The following is a 14605-nucleotide window of genomic DNA, read 5'->3' as shown; positions in this document are numbered from 1 at the left end:
GCGAGGTCGCCACCTACCGCCCGGAGGCCGCGGCCACCCGGCCCCACCCCCGACTCAGCCCCGGCCCCGCCCCCGACTCAGCCCTGGCCCGGACCCCGCATCGCCCGGGCCTCCAAAGCTCGGGAAGCGCCACCATTAACCATCCACAGTCGCCGTTGCCAGGGTCCCGCCCTGTGCCCTCGCTCACAGGGCACTCGGCCCGGGGGCCTGGCTCCTGAAAGATCCTTCTGGCTCCTGTGTGAAGGAGCGCTTGTAGGGAGCTGAACTTGGAGACAAGGACACAAGTTCCGAGGCTATTGCCAATGGTCCAGGTGAGAATTGAGGAGTTCTGTACTATACTTTCACCATATTTATTCAGTGTGTATGCTGAGCAAATAACGCGAGAAGCTGGACTATATGAAAAACGTGGCGTGAGGATTGGAGGAAGACTCAAGAACAACCTGCGATATGCAGATGACACAACCTTGTTAGCTGAAAGTAAAGAGAACTTCAAGTACTTACTGATGAAGATCAAAGACCACAGCCTTCAGTATGGATTGCACCTCAACATAAAGAAAACAAGAATCCTCACAACTGGACCGATAAGCGACATCATGATAAACGGAGAAAAGATTGAAGTTGTCAAGGATATCATTTTACTTGGATCCACAATTAAAGCTAATGGAGCAGCAGTCAAGAAATCAAATGACGTATTGCACTGGGCAAATGTGCCGTAAAAGACCTCTTTAAAGTGTTAAAAAGCAAAGATGTCACTTTGAGGACTAAGTCGCACCTGACACAAGCCATGGTATTTCCAATCGCCTCATATGCATGCGAAAGCTGGACAATGAATAAGGAAGACCAAAGAATTGGTGCCTTTGAATTACGGTGTTGTCAAAGAATACTGAATATACCATGGATTGCCAGAAGAATGAACAAATCTGTTTTGGAAGAGGTACAGCCAGAATGCTCCTTAAAAGCGAGGATGATGAGACTTCGTCTTACAAACTTTGGACATGTTATAAGGAAGGACCAGTCCCTGGAGAAAGACATCATGCCTGGTAGAGGGTCAGCAAAAAAAAGGAAGACCCTCAACGAGATGGATTGACATAGTGGCTACAACAGTGGGCTCCAACATAGCGAGATTGTGAGGATGGTGCAGGACCAGGCAGTGTTTCATTCTGTTGTACACAGGGTCACTATGAGTCAGAACTGACTTGACAGCATCTAACAACAACAACAGCACTAAAGCAGGTCCGTGGGTGGTGCAAATGGTTAAGCACTCAACTACTAGCTGCAAGGTTGATGGTTTGAACTCACCCAGAGGTGCCTCTGAAGACAGACCTGGTGATCATAGCCTTGAAAACTCTATAAAACAGTTCTACTCTGCACACATGAGGTCACCATGAGTTGGAATCTACTTCACAGCTAATAACACTACCACAAAAGCAGTGGTAGTAGCTAGAATGAGAAGAAGTAGTGGATTGAGATACCTGGAAGGTGAATGAAACGGGGTGACTGTATGTGGGGGTGAGGGTGAAGAGGGTGAAGAAGGCGTCTGAGATGACTCCCAAATTTCTGGCTTGGGCAATGAAATGGATGGAGGAAGGGTAGATTTGGGGTGAGGGGAACTGAAAATTCAGTTTTGGATTTGCTTGAGTGTGAGATGCCTGCAGGACATGGCCCAGACGAGGCCTAGGCTGCAGCTAGATTGTAGTCATGAGAACATAGTAGAAGCTGATGCCATAATGGATGGCTAAGATTCAGTCAGCAAACATGCCCTGTCTCTGGAGTACTGTCAGACAAAAATCAAGTACCAGATTGAACCAAGCCCTTTCTCGGGCTGTACGTTTGCAGGCAGGTGGTTTGGTGATACTCTCAGGAATTACCAGCTATTAGCTCTTTTTGCCATTGCCTCTGGCTTATGCAATCAGTACCTTCAGTGCTGTATTTAAATGGGTTGGACCTACAGTTGTTCTTTAAAGTGATCATTGAGCTTATTTATTTCAACATTAATGGAATGACTCCTATATTCTGGCCCTCATAATTTCTCTTTTGGATTACTGTAATAGTTTCTCTCAAATTTTTTTTTGCTTGATTCTTTGAAAGTTAATGGGACTGGGGATAATTTGTTATCTTTTAAATTTTCTTTATTGATGTCAATTATGCGATTAAAACGGTTAATATTTTTTCCAGTGCTGTATTGGGGAACCACCCCTTTGCTAAACAAACCACATGGTTCAGATGAGACAGAAGGGTGCCCTGTTCTAACAGGGAGCACACGACCCAGGTCTGGCCAATCAGACATAGGGATTGGTTTAGGGTTGGTCACATGATCTGAGACAGGCCAAGGAGAGTTGGCCCAGGAACTTTTCCTGAAACTATGCAAAGAAGAGAGATGATCTTTTTTCAACTAGGTTGTCAAGCTGGTAGGAAGTAAGCCTGGTGGCCATCTTTGCCACCATGTGAGGAGAGCTACTTTGGAAATGAAGCAAGCACAAAAGGAAAACAGAACTGAGAGATGGAGAGAGATGTTTGACATCACTTGTGCAACTGGAAACCAGCAGTGTCAGAAATGAGCAGTTGACTAAAGCCATTTTTGTGGCTTTGTCACATATCACTAAGAGTCCCATGTTAAGCCCACTGATTTGCATTTGCAGAATTCTTCCTTCTTTCCTTTAGTAAAAATCAGTACTCTTGCTCGTCTGCAACCTTCCTTTTCCCCATAGTTCAATAATTGTTCACGTTATCTGTTATTCTGGACTAGTCTCTTTGCTCCAGTCTCCTCCCCTTATTTACCCTGCTTCCACATTGCTGTCAGAGCCATCTGAACCAAAAATCCTTCCCACTTATCATCTACAAAGTAAAACCCTAGTTCTTTCATATGACTTAACCCCTACCTACCTGTCCAACTGAAATTCACAATTCAGTAATACTGAACTATTTATACTTCCCTCTATATATAAGCTATGCTATTTTATGAAGTTGAGAAACTGTTTTAATTCTAGAATCCAGATTTCTGGGTCCATGGATTTGGGATGACCCACTCAGGCCATCTGCCCTTAGGCATCCTTTTGAACCTTGAGCCTTTAAGGAGCTGTTTTCCTAAAGTCACCTTCAAGTCAAGCAAAAGCCTAGTAAGCAGCTTAACGGAGATCATTTTGCCCTGAGCCCTGGTGGTGCAACTGTTAAGCACTTAGCTGCTAACCGAAAGGTTGGTGGTTCAAACCCACGTTCCATGGGAGAAAGATGTGGCAGTCTGCTTCTGTCAAGATTACAGCCTTGGAAACCCTATGAGGCAGTTCTACTCTGTCCAATAGGGTGGCTATGAGTTGGAATCAACTCAGTGGCAATGGCTATTGGGCTCTTTTAGAGAATTACCTATGTGCAGCCAGTTTCGAGGAGTAGGAACCCCAGGATCTGACTGGAAAGTGTGTGGCATGTCCTTAGTGACTGTTTCTACAACTGACCGACCCTGGATCCCTGCACGGCTTCTGATGCTATCTCCTAAGAAATTAACATGACAATATTTTCACTATTCCCTCTTTGGAGCGCCTTCCTGATACTTTCCAGGTTGATGCTGCCCGAATCGTATCTACTCACAATAAATATATTGTCACACTCATTTTTGGTGTTTCTCTGCACATTTAGGTTTTTGACAAAGTGAGTTTGGTTAAAGCAGTTACCCATCTTTTAAGCCAGTTCAAGCCTCATCCTCTCCAGGGAGCCACCTCTGACTGGCCCACAGAAAGATAAGGCCTGCAACTTGTGCATAACTTCTATTACACTTTTGGCGCTATTAGAACTATCAATTTATGTATGTGCAGTGCAATGAATTGCTTACTATGGCCCTTCTAGCCATGGTCTTTGTGACTCACACACAATGAGTGGGACTATGCAAATAAGGTATATTGAACCTGTAATGGTTGAGGTTACATGTCAACTTGGCTAGGTCATGATTTCCAGTATTGTGTGATTATCCTCCATTTTGTATGCTGTAAATCCTAACCTTTATATGTTAATGAGGCAGCATTGTTGTAGGGTGTATCTTGAGTCACAGCCTTGCAGGAGGATGTGACTCAAGTCCCACGCTTACTCAAAGTAGCCCTTTCCCTGGGGTGTGGCCTGCATCCAAGGTATGTATGTGGGTGCCCTGGCAAAGCTTTCTCTCTCTACATCTGGATTCCACATCCAGTTGGTGATCGTCTAACCTCTGGTTCTTGGGACTTGAGCCAGAGGCCTGCTGTCTGACCCCTCGATTCTGCAATTTACCAGTCCCCACAGCCCTGTGGGCCAGGGCCTATCATCTGACCTGATTTACCAGCTTCAGCCTTGTAAGCCAGCAGCATGTGGTTTGACCTGCAGGTTTGGGCTCATCAGCCCCTGTAGCCCCTGCAGCCACGTGGGTCGGGAGAAGCCTACCCTTGACCCATGGATTTGGGACTTGCCAGCCTCCACAACTGTTGCGAGCCATTTCCTTGATACGGTTCATGAGTTCTGTGAGACTTTGCTGCTAATTACAGAACCCAAAGATGGGAGGGGGAATAGTTGATGTTAGAGATGATGGAGTGGTACAGCAGTTTGGAAAAGTTGGACATTTGGGACATCTTTAACCTCCTTCTCATAGGAATCAGCTTTGTGCTGATCCTTATAAAAGAAATTATTCATTTAATATGTGTCCATTTCTCCTGTCCATGAGGACAGGATCTTGCTTAAGTCATTTATGTATCCCAACAGCCTAGCATGACATTTGACAAAAAGCACACACACTGTGATTAATGAACAGAATAGTGGTTTAGTAATTCTAGCTCCCCAAGTTTTAATTTGTCAATGAGTAAGAACGCACACTCTGTTAAAAATAAAAACAAAGAGATTTATTGAAGGTTCAAGACGTTTGAACAGGGGACACATCTGATCTCACAAAATGAAACCAAATGCTTCTAAATGGTGGAGTCACAGAGGCATATTTATGAGGTAAAATACGTTCTGATAGGAAGTTGCAAGATTAGGTAAACAGGATGTGGGACAACTTGAGGGGGGGCTTTATAGTGATTGGTTGGAAACACTAATGCGTGCTACTTCGATTGGTTAGTTTAAATACATGAATAAGGGAGGTGGGGAGTCTACAGGATGGTCACAAAGTAATTATCTTAAAAAAACATTTCCTGAGGGCTGCTGAGGCAATTCCTGATAAGGGCCTTGTGTCCGGACCCTCCCTTAAGAATTCTTTCCCTCTTTATTTAACCAGAGAAGTTTTCTTTGTTATGTACTGAAAGTCCATCTAAGGGTTTGATGGTTGCAGGGGAAATCTTTTGTTATGTACTTAAGTCTGACTAAGGGTCTGACAGTTGCGGGAGAAATAAAAGCTAAGATGGAGTTCAGCTCAGACCTGGGCCCATCATTCTGATACAAGCCAGACGCCTCAATTTTGTAACTCTTACACAAAATTTGAACTTTAGAAAAGGCTTTGCAGGACAATCTCACCAATCTTGGGCTTCCAAATTAGTTCCAACTAATAGTTCAAGTGTAATTTGTGTGTGTGCGTGTAAAAACGGCACAGGGGAGGTGCCGGTCCTCCTTCAACCCCACAAGGCGGAAGGAGAACCAAGATCAACAGCCTAAGGCTAATTCCTATCAAGTGGAGGTCAGACATGTCTCCTCTCTCCGCCATCTCTGCCAATTCTGACACCAACTGTCCCTCTCACAGCACTCTTTACTGGGTTCAATAATTCACTGCAATGGCCACACAGAGCTCAGACCATACTTGCAATTATAGGGTTTATTAGGGAAGTAACAGTTAAAATTCAGGTTTAGGAACACTCAAGATACAGTTCTTCCATCAGGATAGCCTCTTACCAGCCGTGCTTGGAAGGCATGCCTCTCCCTGGCCTGGGAAGCCCACCATGCAGTCTCCCGCTGCAGGGTCTCTCCTTCCTTGGTGGTGGTGAACTCCTCCTCCTTGCTCTGAAATTGGCTCTTTTAAGGCAAACTGACCAATCCCCTTGGTAGGCCACAATTACCCTGTCACACAATTACCTGGGTGGGAGTTACAAGACCATGGGTGGAAAGGCCACACACAAAAGTAATTAACCCACGGCAGGGTGATAGAAGCAAATAGGATACATCCTCTTTACCTCATTGGGATGATTTTTAAATTGCATTCTCATTTCGTTTTATAGAGCTTCCTTAGCATTCTTGAGCATGCAAAATTCTTGCAAATGCAAACCTGAGAAACAGAGACCCGCTTTGTTTTGTATTAGCTATTTGAATACACTTGGGCTTTTGTGACTTGGTCTGGAAAATTCCTAGCCTACCTCTCAACCCTCACCCCTTCCTCAGGGCTACTGTAAGTATTAAATGAGATAATCTACTAAAGGAGTCACCTGAAAGGTAGTGGCCCTAAGGCAATGATACTCAGTGCTGGTTTGCCACACACAAGGAGCGTGGCCAGAACCTAAGTCACAACAATCTACTTCCTTCACTGTATCTAGTCTACTACACAAACGTCAGCTGACTTATGTTCTTACAGAGCAGCCAGTCCACGCTTCTGGACCACCCAACATCTTCCAAGCAATTTTGCTACGAGTTCCATGACCCCAAGTAAAAATTTAGGAACTTACCCTCAGCTCCTCTACTAGTTAAAAGCACCCATGTGTGTTTCTGACTAGGCAGACACACACACAACTGCGATGTAAAACCAGGGCTTCAAACTAGTTAGTTCTGGTTTGGACCCTGCTGAGAATGTGCATTGTAACAAGTACCCTGCTGAGAATCTGCATTGCCACCTCAGATATACTGAATCAGAATCTACATTTTAACAAGAACGCCACGTGATTCTAATGTATGATTTCCTGCGGCTTGTTGGAAATGCAGATTCTCAGCAGGGTTCGAAGCCCTCTGTAAGACCCTTTACTCTTTGGGCAGAGGCAGTTGGCTTTTGGGAAGAGCTGTGGCAGAAACTGACATCTAGTGGCCAGCGACGGTGCAGGTTGTGGTGTCCGTACCTGGTGGCAACATCAGTGAGGTATTTGCTAGAGAAGGCCCAAGGTATGGTTTGGACATTGTTTCTGGGTGTGCAGCTTCAAATCTTTCCCAAAGATTATCTGGGTTATTCTATTATAAAGTTTGATGTAGCTTTCAAAGACAGCTATTAGATGCCTTTGCAAATTCTCATTTCTTGTGACGCCTACTGAAATATAACTGTCAAAAAATCTAAAACTGACTGCTAGCTTACCCATACCCTTACACAAAATGAGTTTTAACCAGTATTATTTAGCCACGTTCATTAAGTTTTTAACTTTACTCAAAAAAAGTTAAAAGAATTCTAGCAGTGCTATTTTCAATAAACCCAAAATGTATCTAATTTGGACTTCTAAAAGTAACCCTAATATTTCTCCGACAATAATGAATGCCTAAGCGGCTGTCTGGGGTGAAGGTGGGTGTCTTGAGGAGATATGCTAGGTACTCAGTTTCCAGATCAGAAAATTAGTAAGTCCAGTCCCTTCTCTTCTCAATCTCTCAACCAAGGATGCACAAAAGTGGCTCAAGAGCTTGGTTAGCATGTTAGGAGACTACTCATCTTTGCCTGGGCTGGGTTTTAACCACTGTAATCAGGGGCACTGTTTGTTTCTTAGGGGTGGGATTCTGGTATTAGAAGGTATTCAGTTCATTTAGGAACTTACTTTTCTTCTCAGAGTTAAGAAAACATTTTAGCTACTGACAAGCACTCTCAAACTTAAGTTGCACTCAAAATCCATAGAACCTGCAAAAATCCAAAGTATCCAAATTTAAATAGAAGTTAAGTATTGACACTCATTTTAATCAGTTATTTTTTTCAATATACTTTATTCTGAAGTTACAAAAGTAGGTAACAAAATACTTCTTTAAAAGTACAGTTAACTGACTTAGAAAAATAGATAAAGCCCCTAAAGGTTTAAAAATACAACACAAATTTTTATGTAAAGAACACTTAAAAATATTTTAGAAGGTAACCAAGACTAACTTATGCAAACTATTTTTGATGTCAAACACAGACTGTTATAGCAAGTCTCTATGTAACACACTGGTAATCCATTCAGATTTACAGAATACTTGTTTGGAATAGAATTTGATGATGAGATAAAACCCAAGTGAATTTCAACGCAATTGCTTCAATAAAATTACTGCCACCATAGGTAATATCATCCCTATGACTGTCAAAAGCCTTTTATAGTCTGAAATATCAAAACCTAATGCAAAACATAAGACTGAAATCACTACTTTTTTCCCATTTTGCCAAAATTTACAATAGTAAAAATCAAATCCACTCACTGAACTAAACATCAGGAAGAAATATGTCCCTGTTGAAGGTGCTCAGTGTTCGGTGTCCAGGCCTGCCATTTTTCAGGCCTGGGACTCACATTGACAGGAGACAGCACACCTTTGACAAGGCAGGGGGAGCACCAGCATCATGCCTGGAGCTGCTTAGAAACAAATTTCTAGGATTATACTCTCTGGGCCTGATTTGTTTACTCTTACGAGGTAATGATGCTGTGTATGAGAAGCTCTACTTCTAGCAGAACCTCATTGCTTAGAGAGAAGGCCAAAAGACTTATCAGGAAACGTCAACAAGGTTTGCAAAAGTTAAAATCACCACTGAGACTGTTCCTCTTGCCTCTGCGCTACTAGAAAAACGTTCTCTGTGTTGTTATCAAAGTCGTGGGGAACACAGCCTTGCATTTCCTGAGTAACAGCTGCATGAGCCAGGGCTCTACAAGCTTAACATGTAATACTTTGTTAGCTGGCAGCCCTGTAACATCACCTTATTCACAAGCTGAAGAAGAATAAAGAATACCTGTGGCTGTCAATACAAAAACTGTGGTAAAGAAGTCTCGATATTTAAACAAACATAACCACATCACTGTCCTGAAAATAAAAGCACCGTAGGATTAACTGCACAATTTAGCACTCTCCACCCCAAGACAGTGAGCAGGTGTGAGGAGCAGAGATCGGTTAGAGAAGACAAGACTTCAGAATAGGAGGGGAAGAGAAGTGGATGTTGTGGGACAGGGAACCCTGGGTTAGTGCTGACCCTGAGCACTGGGGAGATAAATGAAAAGTGAGAGGGGCCAAGGACAGACTGATCTCTTCCAATTCTTACCAGGTTGGCCCTTAAGTCAGAAGAATGCCATCCTCTCCCCTCCCTCTAATTCTCTTCCTGTCAACTCCCTGAACTTGATTGTAAACAAATAATGTTAAATTACCATTCAGGTGCATTGTTTGTTAAGTCAGATTAGCCTGGGAGCCTGGTAACAATGTTTTTATTTTAAAAAAACTGACGAGTGGGATTCTGAATCTCAAATTACCAACAAACTTTTGATTTACGTTGCGTGAGTTGCCTTTACTTCTGGTTCTAGGATGTGACCATCTTTGGTTCATTTGGGGGCTTAGTCTTAAAGAGAGGGAGAATTTCTATCACTGAAGGTAAATGTGGAAAAATGAGAACCCCTTTGTCTGAGGATATCTGAATTATTAGAAATGATGAAAGTACAACCCTAGAGTTGAGAAATGTAAGTTCATTCCTTGCGGATGAAGGAAAAATTAAATCTAACAAAGCTTAACGTAAAGTTGAGAGTAACATTCTAGGTGGCATCTAAAAACCGGCTTTCTTTTCATTAAGTGATCAACATAAACACAGAACTGTTGACAGGGGCCTTTCAATAAGCTTAAAACAACTGGTTGTGGAATGTGTCCTACAGGGCTTTTCTCTTTTTTTCGTGATTATCCCACTCAAACAATGATGTATGCTTCCAGCCTAAATTAGAAGAAATGTTTTACTTCCTTTAAAATTCTGTATATAGTTAAGAATTTACTGAAATTGAGTTATTAAAGATGGGGTTTCTAAACAATTTTTTTTTTCACAGTCTAGTGAAATAGTAAAAATAAATAGCCACCCCCCAAAAAAAATTACTATAAAATTAAACGTTTTATCAAAGCCATCAGGAGGCTGGTGAGTATTCTGCAAAAATCACAGCTCTAAAACACAGAATGCTGATGAATTTAAAGATCTGCCAATCTGGCAAGTCTTCCAACATACCATGTTTTTAGGTAAATAACTCGCACCTTCTACGTCTGTTTGCCAACTACTCCCTGCCCCCCAGACATCCTCACAAGGCTGCTATGCCAACCCTCCTTCACATGCTAATGTAAAAAAAAAAATTAGCAGAGTGTGCCTAAGAAAATACCTCAGGAGGGAAGGGAAGGGGAGGGCATGGCTGGCAAACAAACGCAGAAGCTGCGGCATTATTTGTGTAAAAATACAGTATTTGTGCCTCAACATATTTTAAACAACCAGCTAGAGCTTATGAAATCCTAGCAACCAAATGGAAAAAAAAAAAAAAAGGCATTTTCTTCATTAAAGGGGGAATATTCTTTTTATCCCAACAGAAATTGAAGTTTTGCTACAAAAACAATTAAAACAGGATACAGCCCCTACAGGCGTTCAATCCATCCTTTTAATATGAACAGAATGAAGACTGTTTTTTTTACTTAGTCCTCCCACTTTGTCTTCTTTAAACATACACACAAAAGGTACACAAAACCTTTTGCTATGTTGTAAACTGCATACCCCTTCATGGTTTTTACTGTGATTCTCCTTAAGTTGTTCTTATTGGGATAAAGTTCATACATTTCTTCACTACTCTTAACTAACTCTCAAGTCACAATAAAAACATATAGATGTTAAAAAAAAAAAAAAAAAAGGAAACTCAAAACAAAATAACTCAAGTACTCTCAGTACTTTCTTCCATTCACCTACCTAGAATTAGAAGGCTTTTGAAAAACAACATGAATGAATATAGTGGCTGTGAGACCTAAGCTTGTCATAATTTTTTGGAAGTTTTCTTCTCTTAACCAAAAACAACACATGTTAAAATTAATTTTAATGAAGCATTTCAAAATAAAAATCTGTAACATCATCCTTAGAAACCTTACACAAAATTATTTACGACACACACAAACTCCTAACAATTTAAGATAGGTTTCTGTGTTTATAAAGATTAAAAAATAAAGTCATTTTAGAAATAACTTTGGTTGCTCCCATGCCACAAATGCTACATGATGATTTAAACTGTAATCACGGATTTTGTAAAAATACACACATATATATTCTTATCTATAGAAACACTAGCATACAAATTTGAAACTAAAGGGTTATCCAAAGTGACACAAATGTTCTAAATGTTAAGGAAACTTAAAAATTCTTTTTTTTCTATTTGTACAACAGAAGTGGTGGAATAAAACTAATCTGATTGTGTTGTTAGGAAATCTGTTCTGGAAACTTGCTTATAAATCACTGGTAGAAATTCTTAATATCCATTATGCTGTCACCTGAAACAGAATGAATCATTGTCTTCAGCAAAAGAATTAAGTAAACTAATAAACTACAGGTTAGTCATCACAAAGTACAACCAAGTGTGACACTGTAATAATAACAGGAGTGGTCACACAGCACATCAGAGTTGGCTGTGCCCTTAGGGTCTCCCTCTGAAGTCAGCAGGCCAACCCAAAGGTAGAAACCAGTAGACACAGACAATGGGTGTCTTTTTATCCTGTTTTCTTAAAGTTTGTGTTACTAGTTTATAAGAGATTGCAATGAGACAGCTCTAGCAGTAGATGAAGGAAGAAGGTAGCTGTTTTCTAAAAGAAACCTTTATCTGTCTTTTGATCCAAGCTTCTCAATTAATTCCTGAAGAGGTGCCAACTCACGCCTATCAATCAGATTAAACTCCTAAAGAAAGAAAGAAAAGAAAGAAAATTTAAAAATAGCTCTAAGATTAAAACTATTTTTTTTTTTTGTACTTTAGATGAAGGTTTACAGAACAAATAGTTTCTCATTACACGGTCAATAAGATTAAAACTCTTTAAATGTCATTTAGAGAAGGGTTTCCAAACCTAGTTTTCTGAAATCCTAAAAGAATGACATGATCTCTGTGAACATTTAAAAATAGGACCTTTATTCCCTTTTTAAAAATACAGGGGACTTATCAGATAACCAACTGTACATGAGTACAATCCTCACTGTGTAAAACATTAAAATCAAAATTATATACATGTTGAAATATACAAATAAATTATCTGGAAACTGAACTTTTCATAGTGGCCACTTCTAGGGAAGTGAACCTTTTACTTTAATTAATATGCACACACACACATAAAAATATAAATATATGCAATTCAGCAATCTCAAAAGAAGACAGGGAAAAGCAGAGTATGTTGTTCTCCTTTGTGTGGTATACAAAACTGTTTACCATGCAAGGATTAACACAGCTAAATATTATAAGGCTATCAGGTTTTTTCACTATAAAACAAACACACGTTTATGTTTTACATACATATATAAAATTAGATATCTCTAAAGTTAGGCTAAAAGAGTCCTAATTCTTTGGTTTCCTTTTCAAACAATGTGAATTATTTTTAAAAGTTCCAATTCTAATGGAACATTACTCAGCCATAACAAGAAATGAAGTTCTGATACATGCTACAACATGGATGAACCTTGAAAATATTATGCTCAGTGAAATAAGTCAGTCACAAAAGGATAAATATTTATTGATCCCCGATTCATTGCCATAAAGTCTATTTCAACTCATAGTGACCCTACAGGACAGAGTAGAACTGCCCTGTAGGGTTTCCAAGGCTGTAAATCTTTACAGAAGCAGGCTGCCACATCTTTCTCCCATGGAGCGGCTGGTGGGTTTAAACTGCTGACCTTTTACTTAGCAGCCAAGCGCTTAACCACTGTGCCACCAGGGATATAAAATATCTAGAACAGGCAAGTGTATAGAGATCAAACTTATTAGTGGTTACCAGTGGTGGGTGAAGGGAGGGGAAAAAGACACAATGCTTAGGGGACACTGAGCTTCTGTTAAGGGTGATGGAAAAATTGGGGAATGGTTAACAGTGATGACTGAATAACATGATGAACAAAATTAACGTCACATGTACATTAATGAACATATAAAGATTCCAGAAATGACAAATGTTTTGTTACCTATATATTTACCACAAAAATAACAACAACAAAGTTCCAATTTAACTAAGGGTCTATAAGGCAATAGGTCACATCCCTCAATGATGTATCCTAACCAGGGATACGGGGCAGCCAAAGGCAGAAGGATCAAAACGGAGACAATGCCCTTCTATGCTGCTATGAACATCAATGCAATAAACAGTACGGAAAAGAAAGAACAAAGACGCGAGAAACCCTAAGTACTTAGTTCCATCTATAAATAAGACACAATGATCTTTATTATTTTATTGACATTACCAATCCAAACAAGTCCAAGTAAAAAGATGCAGAAGTCACCCTGGTTCAACTTACCTGAACGAAGAAAATAAAGTGCTTAAAAGAGGTGTTGAGGTGGGCCTCTTCTTGCAGCTGCATCACAGAATCAAAGTGCTGATGGTAAATATGGGCATAAACCCTGAACAGACGCTTTAGAATAGTCTTTGCCACAGACATAAAGTTTTTGGGAAATGGGACACCTGTAAACAAAGATGCATATATTAGTCTTTAATTGAATAGCAGAAAGTTCAGACACTGCAGTAAGCAACCTCAAAACACACACAGATTTACAGATACACAAACCTATTTCTTTATTATATTTTTTTAAAAGGCAAGGGGAAAAAAAACCCAAATGTGAATAAACTTGATTTTAGTTTTTTAATACTGGAGAGTTTCTTCCTAAGATTAAATGCGACAAGAATAAACCTTTTGATCATAAATAAAAAAAATTTTACTTTTTGTAATTATAACCCTAAAAAAAAAAAAAAAAAATTATACCTACGTGTATGTGCACATACACACACTCACTCCACACTGGAAACTCACCTAAGGCAAAAGAAAAAGCCAGGTAACCTTAAGTCATTATACTGTCTACAAGTAAAAGTTATTTTATCTTCTGAATTACACCAGAAAGCCAGAGTTTTCTTTTGTAAAGTAGGAGTTCTCAAATTTTTATTTTATTTTTTTAAAGTGCTATTTTCATTTTGTGATCTGCTCCTGTAAAAGATTATAGCCTAGAAAACTTTGTGGGGCAGTTCTACTGTCACATGGGGTTGCCTGGCCCAGATGGCTTCACTGGAGAATTCTACAAAACATTTACAGAGAGCTTGTACCAGTACTACTCAAACTATTTCAGAGCACAGAAAAGGAGGCAACATTTCCAAATTCATTCTATGAAGCCAGCATAACGCTGATACAAAAACCTGGGAAAGACGTCACAAAAAAAGAAAATTACAGACCAGTATCTCTCATGAATATAGATGCAAAAATTCTTCACAAAATTCTAGCCAACAGAATTCAGCATCATATCGAAAAAATAATACACCACGACCAAGTAGGATTCATACCGGGTATGCAAGGATGGTTGAACATTAGAAAATCAATCAACGTAATCCACCACATAAATAAAAGGAAAGGAAAGAATCACATGATCATCTCAACTGACACAGAAAAGGCATCTGACAAAGTCCAACACCCATTCCTGATAAAAACTCTCAATCAAATAGGTATAGAATGGAAATTTCTCTACATAATACAGGGCATCTATGCAAAACCAACGGCCAACATCATTCTTAATGGAGA

The 14605-nt window shown here is 40.1% G+C and overlaps 1 protein-coding gene across 2 annotated transcripts in view; it reads right to left on the bottom strand.

Annotated features, from left to right (window-relative positions):
* Positions 1-9402: 9402 nt before the first annotated feature.
* Positions 9403-14605, bottom strand: part of MOB1A (MOB kinase activator 1A) — a 31047-nt gene continuing 25844 nt past the window's right edge. For both annotated transcript variants that reach the window (XM_004369187.2, XM_023732563.1), the window contains exons 5-6: positions 13340-13503; positions 9403-11746 (exon numbers count right to left, since the gene is read on the bottom strand). In XM_004369187.2, coding sequence (XP_004369244.1) covers positions 11669-11746; positions 13340-13503 — 242 coding nt within the window. In that variant the 3' untranslated portion in view covers positions 9403-11668. The remainder of the gene's footprint in view (positions 11747-13339; positions 13504-14605) is intronic.

This window comes from Trichechus manatus, unplaced genomic scaffold (assembly GCF_000243295.1).
Source record: "Trichechus manatus latirostris isolate Lorelei unplaced genomic scaffold, TriManLat1.0 scaffold00004, whole genome shotgun sequence".
Classification (NCBI taxonomy): domain Eukaryota; kingdom Metazoa; phylum Chordata; class Mammalia; order Sirenia; family Trichechidae; genus Trichechus; species Trichechus manatus.
The sequence above is the reverse complement of the archived record's forward strand: the minus strand, read 5'-3'. Positions and strand labels throughout refer to the sequence as shown.